The sequence below is a fragment of the Alexandromys fortis genome, unplaced genomic scaffold (assembly GCF_014885135.2).
Source record: "Alexandromys fortis isolate MF-2015 unplaced genomic scaffold, M_Fortis_MF-2015_v1.1 scaffold_146, whole genome shotgun sequence".
Lineage (NCBI taxonomy): Eukaryota > Metazoa > Chordata > Mammalia > Rodentia > Cricetidae > Alexandromys > Alexandromys fortis.
In genome coordinates, this window is record NW_026068042.1 from 1,290,968 (window position 1) to 1,307,083 (window position 16,116).

General features: G+C 43.4%; 1 protein-coding gene across 2 annotated transcripts; it reads left to right on the top strand.

The window, feature by feature from the left end:
• Positions 1-92: 92 nt before the first annotated feature.
• Fus (FUS RNA binding protein) lies at positions 93-14,742 on the top strand. Of its 2 annotated transcripts, none has more exons than XM_050165983.1 (15): positions 93-180; positions 1,903-1,927; positions 2,061-2,215; positions 4,721-4,865; positions 5,016-5,203; positions 5,424-5,637; positions 7,216-7,250; positions 8,712-8,744; positions 10,031-10,134; positions 11,176-11,305; positions 12,814-12,915; positions 13,044-13,167; positions 13,913-14,013; positions 14,131-14,275; positions 14,507-14,742. In XM_050165983.1, exons 1-15 carry the CDS (start codon positions 168-170, stop codon positions 14,544-14,546), a joined length of 1,554 nt encoding a protein of 517 aa, XP_050021940.1. In that variant the 5' UTR covers positions 93-167; the 3' UTR covers positions 14,547-14,742. The 2 variants fall into 2 exon arrangements, with proteins under 2 accessions (XP_050021940.1, XP_050021942.1); XM_050165985.1 differs by having other exon boundaries at positions 4,724-4,865.
• Positions 14,743-16,116: the final 1,374 nt, after the last annotated feature.

Below are 16,116 nucleotides of genomic sequence, written 5' to 3' on the forward strand. Positions count from 1 at the left end.
GGACGTGCTCCCCCCTCGCGCGGCCCGACTTGGTACGTGCGCGGGGCGCGCAGGCGGGAGGCGTACTTAAGGCGGCCGCGGGAGGCGGGGCCGCTCAGTCCTCGCGGCGCCTCTTCGCAGTCGCCTGGAATTCGGCTGCTTAGTGGCCTGTGCGCGCGTGCGCGGACATGGCTTCAAACGGTACGTGGGGGCGCGAGACGGCGATGGCGCGTCCCGGGGAAGCCTCATCCCTTCCCGGCCAGACTTGGGGTTTCTCGGCGGGGCCCGTGGTGGCGGGCGAGGGTGGGCTCCCGCACCTCTGTGGCGGGAAGCGGCGGGAAGAGGGAAGGGGAGGGCGGTGTCGCCATTTTGTTTGGCTCCTCCGGTGCCTTTGACGCGGCGCCTGAGGGCTTTCTCCCCGGGCCCGGTCACTCGGGGAGGGGGCCGTGGTGAGGGACGCGGCCTGGCGACCGGGAGTGAGGGGCGCGGAGGCCCTGGCTCGTTGTAGCCTCGCCCTACCCCCTCCCGGCGTGCGGGGCCTCGCTTTGTCGCAGTGCTGCATCCGGGCACTCGGCGCGCGCACGCGCTCCTCTGGCCCCTCCCCCTTTCTCGGCGCGTTTCGCCCCCCCCCCGCCCGCCTCGAGTTGGTTGGGGTTGTTTTTTTTCTTTTTTTTTTTTTTTTTTTTTTTGTCGCGAGACCCTCGGCGGAAGATTGCCTGTCCGGTGGTGGCCTCGTCCTGCTCCCCGGGTCCCTCGGGAAGGGGTGGGGCTGCCCTTTTCCCGCCTCCGTGGCCGCCCGGCGGGAGCAGGGACGCCCGGAACTGGCCCGCGTGTCCGCGAGGTTGCGGGGAATGACCAACGGCCTCCCGGATCCGGCCGGACGCTTTTCCCACTTCGGGATTTAGCCTTCCCGAGGCAGGAAGGAAACCGAAGGAGTCGCTTTCCGAGGCCACACCCTCGCGGCTGTCATTTTTTTTTCCTTGTGCGGGGGCAGGCCCAGGGTTTCCTGCACGGAGCTGAGCCACGCTGCTTAGCGCGTTTAAAGAGCTCTCTGCTTCTCGTGCGCTCGATAGGCGGGAACGCGATCGCCGGGAGTCTCGAGGCTACTCGGGGCCAAAGAGCTTTGCCGCCTTGATTGTTTGGCTTTGTGCTAAAACGCCACTTGGCCTTACGGTCTCCAAGGTTGGTCACGGGGTGAAAAAGTGTTTTTAAAGGTATTTAGTTGGTATGGTGTGTTGCAGGCCTTGGAGAGGCCCGAGAGAACATTTTTTAAAGTTCAGAGATCGTCTGTGCTGTATTTTTGAGACTTTAAAGAAGAAAAAATTTAAGCTTGGCTTACATAGTGAGTTCGGAGATGTTGGAGGTACATAGAGACCCCTGTCGGCAAAAAACAAAAACGAGAAAAATTTGAAAAGTACAGGACCAGTCCCTTGACAGTGTTTCAGATAATAGTAGTTACCCACAGAAACTTTTGGTTCCCCCCCCCTTGGTATGATGCCTCGGGCTGTGTTACATACAGCTAAGCATGGCCAGGGCCTGACTAACTCAGAACCAAACAAAAATCGAAGAATTATTGGTGTCTAGGAATTTGCGTTCTTTCGCTGCCTGTATTAAAACTTGCCTATTTCCAGCTCGCTTTACTTATAATTGTTGTAGATTTATTTGCTCTGGAATGCCTTTTACTTTTGTTCTTGTTTTCGAGACAAGCTTTGTGTAGCTTTGGCTGTCCTGGAACTATCCCTGTAGACCAGGCTGGCCCCCAACTCAGAGATCGACCTGCCTCTGCCTCCTAACTGCTGGGATTAAGTAAGGGATTGCACCACCACCGCCCTTCTTACGAGTGCCTAGTACTTGTTGAATTTCATTGTATTCCAGTCTTAACTGAAATTAACATGATTTCTTTTTCCTTTCCCACTTTTACAGACTATACACAACAAGCAACTCAAAGGTGAGTGTTTCTGGGCTGGCTTTTGTGATAGATAATAAGGGTGATCAGTATAATTTTAGTTATCTGTTTTTGTATGCATTTTTTATTTTAAGATAACTTTACTGATCTGTTTTTTTTTTTTCCTCTGTCCTAGCTATGGGGCCTATCCTACCCAGCCTGGGCAGGGCTACTCCCAACAGAGCAATCAACCCTATGGCCAGCAGAGTTACAGTGGTTATGGCCAATCAGCTGACACTTCAGGATATGGCCAGAGCAGCTATGGCTCTTCTTATGGACAGACCCAAAACAGTGAGTCTCATAGTGGAACACATCTTCACACACTGTTACTGAATGTTAATACCTTCTTAAACCAGAGCAGTACTGAAAATCCCGTATTTTCCCTTATCAATCTGTGATTGTTAAAATTTAGTGGTCAGTCTTTTAAGAAAATGATTTATAATTGCTCCTTTATTGGATGAATTTCTCCATATTTTCATTTTGTAGAAAGCATGTTTCCTAAAGAGAACCATTTTTAGGATAGAAGAAAATGGTTTACTTGAAAACTTTTGGAATTGGGCTAATAGATGTGATGGACAGAGAGGGGGGATTTGCCCTTACGTCCAAAAGGGCAAAAAATACTCTATAGCTATACATGAAAATTCAGTTAGTAATGGCATAGGGAAACCTGGATTTGGGAGAGATAGAATGAAACTGAACTTATATTAAACAGTAAAGTGCCAGGCGGTGGTAGTGTATATCTTTAATCCCAGCACACAGGAGGTGGAGACAAGTGAGAATCTCTTGAGTTTGAGGCCAATTTGGCCTACAGAGTTCCAGGACAGCCAGGTTTACACAGAGAAGCCTTATATCAAAAAAAATCAAATTACAAAAAGGGTGGGGACAGGTGCGTGGAGAGGTGGCTCAGCAAAGTTAATTGAACACATCCTCTAGAAGTGGAGCCAGTGTTCCAGCACCTACACAGTGGCACACAACTGTCTAACTCCATATCAAGGAATCTGATGCCATCATCTGGACACTGATGGCACCAGGCAGGCAAAACACCCTTATGCATAGCCCCAGCAAAGGTTGGGTACCACACGGAGGCGCCCATACATTTAATCCCAGCATTTGGGAAGCAGAAATGGGCCAGTCTGAGGTGGAGGCCAGCCTGAGCTACATAGATCCTGTTTAAAAGAAAAAAAAATTCAGCAACAAAAAAAGATAGTTAAAGTCAAAGCTTTAATAGTAATATTTAAGAGTAATAATAGGGTCTGGAGAGATGGCTCAGTGGTTAAAGAGCACTGGCTGTTTTTCAAGAGGACCTGGGTTCAATTCCCAGCACCCACATGGTAACTCAGAACTCTGTAACTCAGTTCCAGGGGCTCTCATATAGACATACATGCAAGCAAAACACCAATGCACACAAAATAAAAATAAATAAAAGTAATAATAAAATTTCTGTTTTGAGACAAAATGTCAAGTTGGCTAGGCTGGCCAGATACTTGCTGTGTATTTGAGGATGGCCTTGAACCTACTGATCTTGCTTTGAGTGCTGGGATCAAAGGTGTGTATACTTGGTTTATATGGTGCTAAAGACCAAACCCAGAGCTTGTGCGTGCTAAATAAGTACTCTGTTAGCTGAGCTATGTCCCTAGTTTACTCCTCCTTTGCTTGAGACAGCTTTCTGAGTTCTAGGACTGTAGGCGTAAAATGCTGGGCTTGGTGTGTTTCAAGATTTACAGAGATGGTTTATTAATTTTTTTTATATTTATTTATTTTTATTATGTATACAATATTCTGTCTGTGTGTATGCCTGAAGGCCAGAAGAGGGCGCCGGACCTCTTTACAGATGGGTGTGAGCCACCATGTGGTTGCTGGGAATTGAACTCAGGACCTTTGGAAGAGCAGGCAATGCTCTTAACCACTGAGCCATCTCTCCAGCCCCCAATTTTTTTTGTTTTTTAAGGATAGGGTTTATCTGTAGTCTTGTCTGTCCTAGAACTAACTCTGTAGATCATACTCAGACTCAATTGCATTCTAAGAGCTGGGATTAAAAGCAAGTGCCACTACCGCTCCACTCTACAGAGTTGTCCCCCCCACCCCCCACCGGGTTTCCCTGTGTAACAGTCCTAGCTGTCCTGGAACTAGCTCTTGTAGGCTAGGCTGGCCTCGAACTCAAAGGGATTCACCTGCCTCTGCCTCCCGAGTGAGTGCTGGGATTAAAGGCGTGTGCCACCACAGCCTGGTCCAGAGGTTTTTTTAAAAAACTGGGCAGGCATGGTGATTACTGTATTTTTATTTTGTGTGAGTATGTGCATGATTGTTACGTGATGCATGTGTGTGTGGACGTCAGAGGACAACCTAGTATCAATTGTTCCTTACCTAGATGATGGGGCTGGTGATTGAACCTAGGTTGATAAAGACGTTCACAGCAAGTCCAGTTAATTTTTCTTTAAAAAGTAATTGGAAATAGTTTCATTAAGATACCCAGATTGGCCTTAAACTGTGACCTTCCTGCCCCAGTCTCCAGGCAGCTGGCCTTGTCAGTAAACTTAATAGTAGTCTCTAAGATGACTTTCCACCCAGGTAATGGGTGAGTACTGGGAAGTATACAGTATTTTCTTCAAGCTATTCTTTAACCCAGTTCCTTTTTTTTCTTCAGCTGATCTTATGTAGCCCTGGTTTACCTAGAACTGGTTATATAGACCAGTTTGGCCTTGATCGGTGGAGGTATCTGCCTCTGCCTTCCAAATGCTGGGGTTAAAGATGAGCACAACTACACCTGGCCTCGTGTAACTCATTTTTTCTTTATAGCAGGCTATGGCACTCAGTCAGCTCCCCAGGGATATGGTTCCACTGGAGGCTATGGCAGCAGCCAGAGTTCCCAATCTTCTTATGGGCAGCAGTCCTCCTACCCTGGCTATGGCCAACAGCCAGCTCCTAGCAGCACCTCGGGAAGGTAAGTAGTATGGGAGTGGGGTAAGGCCAGAAACTCTTGGTAAATTGTTGAATTTCTGATGAGTAAAGAAAGGGAATGGACTAAAAGTGAAGCAAGCTTTTGATCATTTTGTAGCATAATTCTACAAAAAATGTTTTGTTTTCGGCTTAGTTACGGTGGCAGTTCTCAGAGCAGCAGCTATGGGCAGCCCCAGAGTGGAGGCTATGGCCAGCAGTCTGGCTATGGTGGACAGCAACAAAGCTATGGACAACAACAAAGCTCCTATAACCCACCTCAAGGTTATGGACAACAGAACCAGTACAACAGCAGCAGTGGAGGTGGTGGAGGGGGTGGTGGAGGTGAGAATGAGTCTTCAGTTTTGTCTCTTTATTCTCTGAATTTGCCCTTACCTTCTTGTTTATCAAGTTTCTAATTCTTACTGTCCTTTATAGTGGGACCATTGACCATTTCCACAATACTTTATATTCTCTTACTTTTGCTGGGAATTGTAACAAATTTGTGTATGCTAAGCATATGTAACTATTAAGCACACGCTCCGTTTTTTATTATTTTTTATAGGCAACTATGGCCAAGATCAGTCCTCCATGAGTGGTGGCGGTGGCGGTGGTTATGGCAATCAGGACCAGAGTGGTGGCGGCGGTGGTGGCTACGGGGGAGGCCAACAGGACCGTGGGGGCCGTGGCAGGGGCGGTGGAGGTGGTTACAACAGAAGCAGTGGTGGCTATGAACCCAGAGGCCGTGGAGGTGGCCGAGGAGGCAGAGGCGGCATGGGGTAGGTGTTTCATGAGTCAGGGAGTACCTTCAGTGGGGGAGTGTTGCATGGATCTCCTTTGAAGTCAGTTCCTAGTGCATGGTTAGTATTGTTCTCTGGGGTATGTAAAGGCTTCAGTTTGTGGGCAGTAGTGTTTCTTTGTATATTCCTATTATGTCTTTGTGAGAACGTGGGAGCCCAAACCCTTTTACAGCTCTTGAGTAGAGATTTGAATATTGGTGCATTTATTTTCAAAAAGAATATACATAGATACATGTGGATTGGAGTCATTGTTATCTCAGGCAAGAAACTTGGGAGTAAAGACATCTCTGCAAGGGAAATTTATTAATCCCATTCCTGGGAAATATCTGGGGAAACTTGTTCTGTGTATTCCCATGTGTCCTCCAGGGGAATTGGTAATAATGGTAAACTTGACCTCAGCTTCTAGGAATTGGCATTTACTCAACTATATTCTGTAGTTACTTGAATTATGAGCCTGATTTGCACTAATTTGACTATGATTTTGTGTGTGACTTGGTTTATTTATGGGGTCTTCTGACTGAAGTGTACAAACTTTCGGGGCAAGAAAAATACACTTGACAGTGGTGTTCCGCTTTCTTACTCCACTGTCCGTCTTTTCTTGGGTCAGTTAAAATCCGCTTGTCCAACTGAATCTCTTGTTCAAGTAAAACCTTAGATTTGATGTTAAAACAGTTTGTCAAATCTCTTGGTGACTTTGAAGGACCCTGTTATCTTTGAAAAGGGGAGAATTGTCAGTGATGTTCCTTTTTTTGCAAAAAGTAGGTTTTTTTGAGTTTGTACATGGTAAGTATTCAGAGGTGGGTGGGGGTAATCTCAAAAAACGCGAAAGTATGGAAAACTCTAGTTGTGTGCGTGTGTTTAATGCAAAACTTTAAAAAGCAAAGAACTGTTATGTGACTGTTAACTTGCTCTGCATTTTATGTGCCACAGGTATGAAAGGTGACATTGCAAAATACTTCGCTCTTCTCAAAGCGTAGAAGGGGTGACCCCGGGGGTGAAGGGTGATCAAAAACAGCTCAGTAGTTAGGGCAGGGCTTAGCTGTGAGTGTCTTGCTCTAAGGGGAAATTGCCTTTGGTTATGACTTTTTATGGAATTGGGTTGAGTCTGCTTGCTGCTTTCAAAGCAAAAACCACACACACAAAATGTGTTCAGGGCTATCCCAGGGGCCTGGTGTGAAATGTCTTCTGGGTAATTTGGGGTAGATCTTTTAAACCAACTGCTGGGTTATCCACCACTTGGAACAAGAGGAAAAAAATCTACGTCAGAAGAACAAAACAACCAAGGAAAAATGAGCTTTTTTATTTTTCCAGGGGATATATAGATACAACTTTTTAAAGCAAAATCCTTAACCGTGTCTGAGAAGTTGCACACGTGTGTGATAAGCTCAAAGATCAGACAAAGGGTGGTCAGGAAGGGGTATATTTTAGTAGCCACTTGAATCTTTTTCCCAAAACACCTACCCATGTTTGGGGAACGTTGAAACAAAAAAACCAAAACAAAACCCTTTTGTAGCTGTTGGAAGCTTCATGTCCTTTCTTCTAACTTGTCTTCTCCAGCGGAAGTGACCGTGGTGGCTTCAATAAATTTGGTGGTAAGTGAACAGAGTTTCCAAAATTCCCAACTCCCAGCAATGCTTTGTCTGATTGTTCATTTGCAGATGTCTTAGCTTGTTAAGTGTCAAAGGTTTCTAAAGTGTCTGTAACCACCTCCAGGAAGGGGGTGGGGTAGAATGCCTCCTGCTGCCAGATCTGTGCTAACCTGGAGGCAGGCAGGGATAACTTCTCAGCAGCCTTGCAACTGAATTGGTTTTACTCAAGTATTTAAGCCTCTTGATGAGTGTTGCCACTTCTAGCACTTAGTGACCACACCATCATGAGCAACTGGAAAATGTTCTGGAACATGTGGTGCCAACTTGACTTTAGGATCCTTTTGATCAGTGTGTCCAAGGAGAGAGAAGAGAGTGTGTGTGTATGTGTGTATGTATGTTTATGTACACAACCTCCCAAATGTTTTAATCAGGGAGAGGGACATGAATTATTGCCCTACCCTGAGGCTGGTAAAGTTGGTATATATGTTTATATTAAATACCAAGTGATGTCAATGCAATTCTACATATGTACTCAGTCAAGCACCTAGAAACTAGATCTGGAAAGGAAGGTGTGGTATGGACTGCTTCAAGAAAGATCTTGAGAGTATGTGTTTGCTCATGGGAAATAACCAGGTTTAAAACAGCACAAACTTGAATTCATGGAAAAACGTCAAATTTGAGAAGTCTCCCAGTAAGCTGGAACTTTTCTGGTTGTTAAACAAAATGGTTTTTTGATTTATCTAAACACGTAAAGCCAAAGGCTTGGGTTCATGACTTAGGTGTCATTGTGTACAGGTACAATATTTATATATGATGAATTTAGATAAACATTGGTTAAAGATGGTATCTGGGAAAAAATAGAGACTGTATTATGAAAACAAGATTTCTGGTCTATTCCCTGGGACATGCTTTTAAACTAAAATAGCTACTATGTATGTTTTTATTTCATGTTGCTTTGGGGAAACAGTATGGGTAAGAATGGTTTTCATGATGAAATTAAAAATTTCTACAAGGGTTGTCTTTGGTGTTAAAAGTTTGGAGAAACTGGATGGATGCACATCACATTGCTGGTGTTGAGCTTCTGTCTCTGGTGGGAGAACCAGGACCAAGTTAATGTATGAGTTGGTTTGTTAATATAAATGAGTTACTGAGTTTGAACTGCCCCTACCCCCCATCTGTGCTGAGGACATTTCCCAGCTCTAGCTGGGGGAGAGAGCATTTTCTTGAAGTGTGGCATTATCTCTGGGGACTCAAAATAACAGTTCTTAAGAAAAGGGCCTGTGTTGTGTCTCCCTGAGACCTGCCTAGAATTTTCTCTACTGGGCAGGCCCCAGGATAGGGTTTGGAGAGAGGCTGGAAGCAAGAATTTGGATTAGATGTGAATTTGTTGCCTTAACTGTCCTTTCCTGTTAGCTAATGGCACCCTTTCCTTGTTTTTGTTTTCTTTTTTTTCATGTAACTAAGGCCCTCGGGATCAAGGATCACGCCATGATTCTGGTGAGTTCACGTTTTCATGAAGTGTTCACCTTGGTAGTCTTTGAAACACACAGCTGAAAGAGTAGAGAGAAGGGAAGGGGGTTTAGTTGTACCCGGTCAGCAGCAGTGGTCTATAAATACTAGGAATACTGGATCCAGAGGTCTAGGGTGAGTCTGGTAATTATTATTTCTAGTAAGTCGCAGTGTTCATTTAAGATTAGTAGTGGTGTTTTGTTTGCTTTTTTTAATTAAAAATTTTATTAAAAATTACTAAAAATTTCCACCTCCTCTCTTCCTCCCACTTCCTTCCTCTCCCCACTCCTCCCCCTCCCTAGACAGGGTTTCTCTGTACTTTTGGAACCTGCACTGGCACTCGCTCTATAGACCAGGCTGGCCTCAAATTCACAGAGATCCACTTGCCTCTGCCTCCCAAGTGTTGGGATTAAAGGTGTGGACCACCACTGCCCTCACTAGTGGTGGTGGTTTTAAAATGCACGCATAATTAACCCAGGTGTGATGATGCACACCTTTGTTCCTAGCAGGCTGATCTCTTGAATTCAGATCTGGGTTAGTCTGTTCTACAGAGCTAGTTCCAAGATAGCCAGGGGCTACACAGGGGACTGTCTTAAACTCAAGAAAAAAGGACACACACCTAAATTGTTGAGCAAACAATATTCAGTGAATAAAAGACCAGATTGCAAGATGTGTAAGGGAAGCAGTATCTCTTTTGATATTCTTAATTTGTATAATAGACCAGGCTGTCCTAGAATTCAGAGATTACCTGCCTCTGCCTTCTGAGTGCTGGGATTAGAGGCATGTTCCATTATGCACCTTGAAGTGAAAGTTGGGAAACTGGTTTCTGTATTGTATCAGGTGTCAAATATTTCAAGGATAGTTGTGAGATGTAACTTTTTTAAAGGAGGTAGATGAATATTCAAATATTAGAATAAGGATGGATTGGATTGCTTATTTCAGTGGTTTTTTAACGTTCCCAATACTATGTGATTCTTTAAAACCGTTTCCCAACCATAGTTACTCTTACTACAACTTCATAACTGTAATTTTGCTAGTGTTATAAATGGTATATATCTATTTTCCTATGGCCATAGGAGACTCCTGTGAAGGGGTTGCTTGATTCCCCAAAGGAGCATGACCGTTGAGTACCATTGGTTTATATAATAATTGAATGACTAGTTGGTCAGAATTCTGAGCATTTGCTTGAAATCTTCACTGTTGATATACCTAATACTTACCTTTGTCTTTCCTGTGCTCTTCAATTTTCCTTTTGCCCCGTTTTGAACAAACAGAACAGGATAATTCAGACAACAACACCATCTTTGTGCAAGGCCTGGGCGAGAATGTTACAATAGAATCTGTGGCTGATTACTTCAAGCAGATTGGAATTATTAAGGTACTTGTGAAATAATAAGCGCTTCTTTACAGGCTCTCAGATTTTACATGTTAATAAAAACAACAGTCTTGGGTGCTGGGTGGTAGCGACAGCACATGCCTTTAAATCCCAGCACTATGGATCTCTTGAGTTCCAGTGCCAGCCTGGTCTACAGAGTGAGTTGCAGAACAGTCAAGACTCTAAAGAGAGATGAAGGAAAAGAAAAATAAAGGTCTTGTTTATTGTTAGTAGTGAAAGCAATCTTTTTTTTTTAAGATTAGGGTGTACACTGTGCAGCCCAGGCTGGCTTTAAACTTGGCATAATCCTTGGGTTTTGTTTTGTGTTTTGTATACTTAAACTGTTTTAAATTTCAGTTGAATGTAGGTTGCACACCCTTATTCCCCACAGAAACAAGTGATCTTCCAGGACAGCCAGGATTTTGTAAAGACCATGTCTCAAAAAATAAAATTCAGTTGAATATTGGGATTGCAAGTATGAGCCTCTAATATCTGGCAGAGCCAAAGTCTAATGGGTGTTGCCACTTCAACTTACATTGAGCAGAGAGCAGTTCATGGTTTCACTTTTCTAAAAGAAACCACACAAAAAAAATTGGTCTGATAAGGTGGTACTCAAGGGCACAGTGTAAACCAGGGCAGGGCTTCTGTGAGACTGGGAAAGAGTCAAAGTTTGGAACTAAGTCTTGGTAATGATGGAAGTTTCTATAGGCACTATATTAGTAGATTGTACCAACTTTAGATTGTGTTTAATTTTGAACTTGGCTAGACTAAAATGGTACAACTTAACAACTATAGAACCATGTTCTAACAGTACAATATAACTAACATTATTTAGGTATTGCAAGTAATGTGGAGTTTTCGCTGCCATGATGAAGATTGAGCCCTATACCATTGTTTTTGCTAAGAAAGTACTGTAACCACTGAACCTATGTATAAAACACTCAACCTATAGGGATGTACAGGGTGTGTGCAGGTTATATATAAACACTAAGCCAAACCAGCTTGTATCTTCTAAAAAGTGATGATTTCTTTTATTTTGTTTAGACAAATAAGAAAACTGGACAGCCTATGATTAATTTGTATACGGACAGGGAAACTGGCAAGCTGAAGGGTGAGGCAACAGTCTCATTTGATGACCCACCTTCTGCTAAAGCAGCTATCGATTGGTTTGATGGTATGTATAAGAAACCACGGTGGTGGTGGTAGGGGTGGGGCTACGGAGACAGGGTCTGTTTGAGGAGTTTGGGTCTTATTGGTACTGAGTCTTTAATACTGTGTATGGAAAAACTTGCAGCTTTAGAGAACAACTTGGAGTGATCAGTTTGGTTCTTGTAACATGGGCCATGAGAATGGAACTTGGGTTGGTCCCGGTTGGTTGGCCAGCAATTAGCTTTACCTGCTGAGCCATCTTGTAGGCCTTTGGCACTTATTTATCTGTAATTTCAGTGTAGTCTCCTTTGTTCATGTCCATTAGTTTATAAATCATTTTAAGAAGGCAATCCACTCTTAGTTTTTTTAAAATTATTTTCCCTGTGTTTATTTTTATTTTTTGTACATTGGTGTTTTGCTTGCATATATGTCTGAGGGTTTTAGATCCCTTGGAACCAGGAGTTAAAGCTGCCTTTTGGGTGCTGGGGATTGAACTCAGACAGTAGCCAGTGATCTTAACCACTGAGCCATGTCTCCAGCCCATTTCTCTTAAATTCTAAAAATGTTTTAGCTCTGTAGTCTTGAACTAATCAAGATTTTCTGTATATCTAGATAGGGCCTGTACATGCTATGGTATAGGCATAGAGGTCAGTGAGCAAAAAACCATGTGAAGTTAATTCTCACCTTCCACCGTGTGTGCTCATGGGATTGAATTTAGGTCATAATGCTTGGTGGCAAGCATTCTCACCCACCAAGCCATCTTCCTCTTGTCGTGTCGTGTCCCCCCACTCCCCCCCAGTTTCTCTGTGTTCTCGAACTCTACACTAGGCTGGCCTCGAACTCACAGAGATCCCTCCCGAGTGGTGGGATTAAAGGCGTGTACCACCAACACTTGACTTCTTCCTGATTATTTTTATGGTGCTGGGGATCTGAACCACTACATTCTATATTTCCACTCCCAAATATATTTTAAAAAATTTATTATGTGTACAACATTCTACCTCCATGTATGCCAGAAGAGGGCACTAGATCTCATAGATGACTGAGCCCCACCAGGTGTTTGCTGGGAATTGAACCAGTGCTTTTAATACTCGGCCATCAGCCATCTCTAACTCTCCAAATCCCCTCCCCCCAAAGATTTATTTATTATGTATAAAGTGTTCTGTCTGCAGGCCAGAAGAGGGCACCAGATTTCATTACAGATGGCTGTGAGCTATCTCTCCAGCTCTCTCAAAATCTTTTTATATCTACTTTTTTTTTTTAATAAGCTGACTTTGAAATAATTACTTTGTAATGGAGCTAGGTAGGTGAAGCATGTTTTTAATCCCAATACTTGGGAGGCAGAGGCAGGTAAATCATAGAATTTTTGAGGTCAGCCTCGTCTACATAGTTCCAGGACAGCCATAGCTACATAGTGAGATCTTGTGTCAAACTCCAGAACAAAATCTTAATAAGTGTAATAGATTCCAACGTAGGGCTTTCAAATTAAAATATATTTTATTTTGGTTAATTCACCTACCTTTGTTTCTTTAGGTAAAGAATTCTCTGGAAATCCTATAAAGGTTTCATTTGCTACTCGCCGAGCTGACTTCAATCGGGGTGGTGGAAATGGTCGTGGAGGCCGAGGGCGAGGAGGTGAGCCATGTATTTATTTTGGTTTAAAGAGGTCATGAAGCACAGTGTGGAAGATGAAGAAAAGAAGTTTGAAAAAAGTAGGCTAACCACATGAAGGAAGTAGATTCATAATTCTGTTTGTATTTTAGGACCCATGGGCCGTGGAGGCTATGGAGGAGGTGGCAGTGGTGGCGGTGGCCGTGGAGGATTCCCCAGTGGAGGTGGGGGAGGTGGTGGACAGCAACGAGCTGGGGATTGGAAGTGTCCTAATCCGTGAGTGAATTTGTCTTTTTTTTTTTAAATAATGTGTTTGGTCCTTGATACTACGTTAAGAGTTAGGAAGATGTTTTCTTTTAATTAAAATACTGTAGATGGAAGATTGAGTTAATAGTTTATTTTAGGGAAGATTAGAGTGAATCTGAATAACTACAGTATTTTGGAGAGTACAGAATTCTATTTATCTTAGTTATATTCGTGTTGCTGTGATAAACATCATGGTAGGGACCATATTAACAGGCAGGCATGGCATGAGACAAAAACTTCTATGAGATAAGAGAATACTAACTGGGCTTTTGAAATTTCATTCTTGTCCATGCCCTGCCCATTTTCACCTTTACATCAACTGGGGACCAAGTATTCAAACATGAGCCTAAGGGGGGCCCATTCTCATTCAAACTGCTACACTTATGTACTCTAAAGTACTGGGTATAAAATGAGACTTAGAACTGAGATTCTAAGTGGGTCGGATATTGTAGGATAATATGAATATGCTGAACAGAAAGGTGATTATGATTCATGTTCAGACATACTGAAGTGAGATTAAGATTTCAAATATGAAGTATTGAAATGTGTTTCAAACTGAGCTGTGATAAACTTAACTACAGAAAAGGAGGCTGTAGTGGTCTAGGCTTACTAATACTTTTGTTAAGCTTCTGCTGAGAAACAAGCCTTCAGAGTCTTGTGAATTCAATGTTTTGGACTGTACTCCTCCAAATTAATTCGCCTTTCATTTTTTTAGTACATGTGAGAACATGAACTTCTCTTGGAGAAATGAATGCAACCAGTGTAAGGCCCCTAAGCCAGATGGCCCAGGAGGGGGACCAGGAGGCTCTCATATGGGTAAGAAGGGAGCAGAACTGGTTATATGGAAGTCCCAAAAGAACTCTGCTTTTGATTTAGAAGGGTAGTGGGTGGGAAAGTAGAAGAATGAGGATGATATTGTCATTTCTTTTCTAGGGGGTAACTACGGAGATGATCGCCGTGGCAGAGGAGGCTATGATCGGGGCGGCTACCGGGGCCGAGGCGGGGACCGTGGGGGCTTCCGAGGGGGCCGGGGTGGTGGGGACAGAGGCGGTTTTGGCCCTGGCAAGATGGACTCCAGGTAAGTCTAAATCAAAACAAATAAATTGGTCAGAGGTTGGGAGGAAAAAAGGTTTTACTGAGTGATTTCCTAGGATAAAGACATAGCTGGTCACCTTATTGGGAAGGGGGAGTAGAATTAAGAACCAAGTCTTAAGGTTGTTTTACTTAAGAAAAGTCATTTATTGGGTAACAGGGGACAAGTAGAATATTGAATAATCTGGTAACTCATATCTGATAATTCTTCTTTCAGGGGTGAGCACAGACAGGATCGCAGGGAGAGGCCATATTAGCTTGGCTTCTGAAGTTCTGGAACAGCTCTTCTTCCTGTACCCAGTGTTACCCTTGTTATTTTGTAAACTTTCAATTCAGAATTGCCCATGGATTTTTTTTTGTGTGTGTGTGTGTGTGAGTGTGTGTGTGTGTGTCAGACGACCGTAATTGTAACCATATCTTTGGTTCTCATTAAAAAACATCATTTTAGTTAAATTCTGTTGCTGCCCCCAGTTTACTTTCTGGAGGTGGGGTCTGTGTTAAGAATGTGAGGAAATACTCCTCTCAGATCATCTTGCATAGCAGGAATTTGAATAACTTGTTTCTATCTAGCACAGGAATGAATTCTTGGTTTCTAGGAAAGCAGTGAATGTTTGGTACCTAGATTTCAGGAAGAGGACCATGGATACAGTGCTCTGGGTGATTCACTTTTACATTCTGCCTGAACCCTGACATCTGTAGGTCATTGGTATTTTGAAATTTGATGCTTTGAACTTAGTCCAATTTCAGCTGTTTGCTATGACTATGGCTCACCTAAACTGCCTCCTGGGTGCTAGGATTAAAGATGTGTGGTATTCCTGGCTACAGTTCCTCCCTTTAAGGAAAGTTGAATAACAAAAGGAGCAGAGGCACGTGCATCTCTTGGGCCAGCCTGGTCTCTGCATAGTGAGTTTCAGGAGAGCTACAACTGTTTGTAGAGAAACTCTAAAGACCAAAGAAGCAGGGGTGGAGTCAGGATTTAAAACATCGTAATCTCCATATTTGGCAACTTGACCTTGAAACTATCTTTCCAGCCCTGAGGTTGAAGCTTTTTATTACCAGGTGCCCAGTAGTGGTTAGGTATAGTGTATAGAATATAGGTAGATGAAGACAGTTGGTTCTGGTGCCCAGGTAGGTCATCATTGATGGCAAAACTATCATTGACAAATTTGTTTTTGTTTATAGCCTAGATATGGTTTTAGGTATCCCAGGCTAGTCTTGAGTTTGTTAGTTTCTGAGGATGGCCTAGAGTTCCAGAACTGTTAAAGAAGAACTGGTGGTACTATCTGGCCCTGCAGAGGGCTGTGCACACGTTAGTAAATCACATGCAGCTCAGCTTCTGGGTGAGCATAGTGGTTCCTGTATGTGTTCAGAACACTCCAGACAAACTTATTAGTTGGTGTCTTACAGCAGTAGTGCAAAGAGTGGAGAGTGGACATGGTTTTGTATGCTCCTTTTTTTTGGTGTGTGTGTGTTGTGTGCCCAGAAGTTATACTGCCATGACATTTAGTTGTAATGCCTTTATTGAGCTTTTGGAGACCAGTTGTAAGCCCATGCCTGTCATCTTGGTATTTAGAAGCCAAAGCAGGAGGACCACAAGTTCCAGGCATACAAAGAATAGACAACTAAGAGCATATTGGCAGAGGTTAGATGGGAAATAATTGAATCTAAAGTTGTTTAGAATTGATGAAATCTGGGATAAAAGGGATTTTGTAGATACAGCTCTTATATGTGCAGTGTGCTCAGAACTCTCATGGTGTTGGTCTTGAGTATTGGTGTATTGTGTGTGCCAGGGAAGAGAAGGGATTTTAGGAACCCATTGGGCTATCC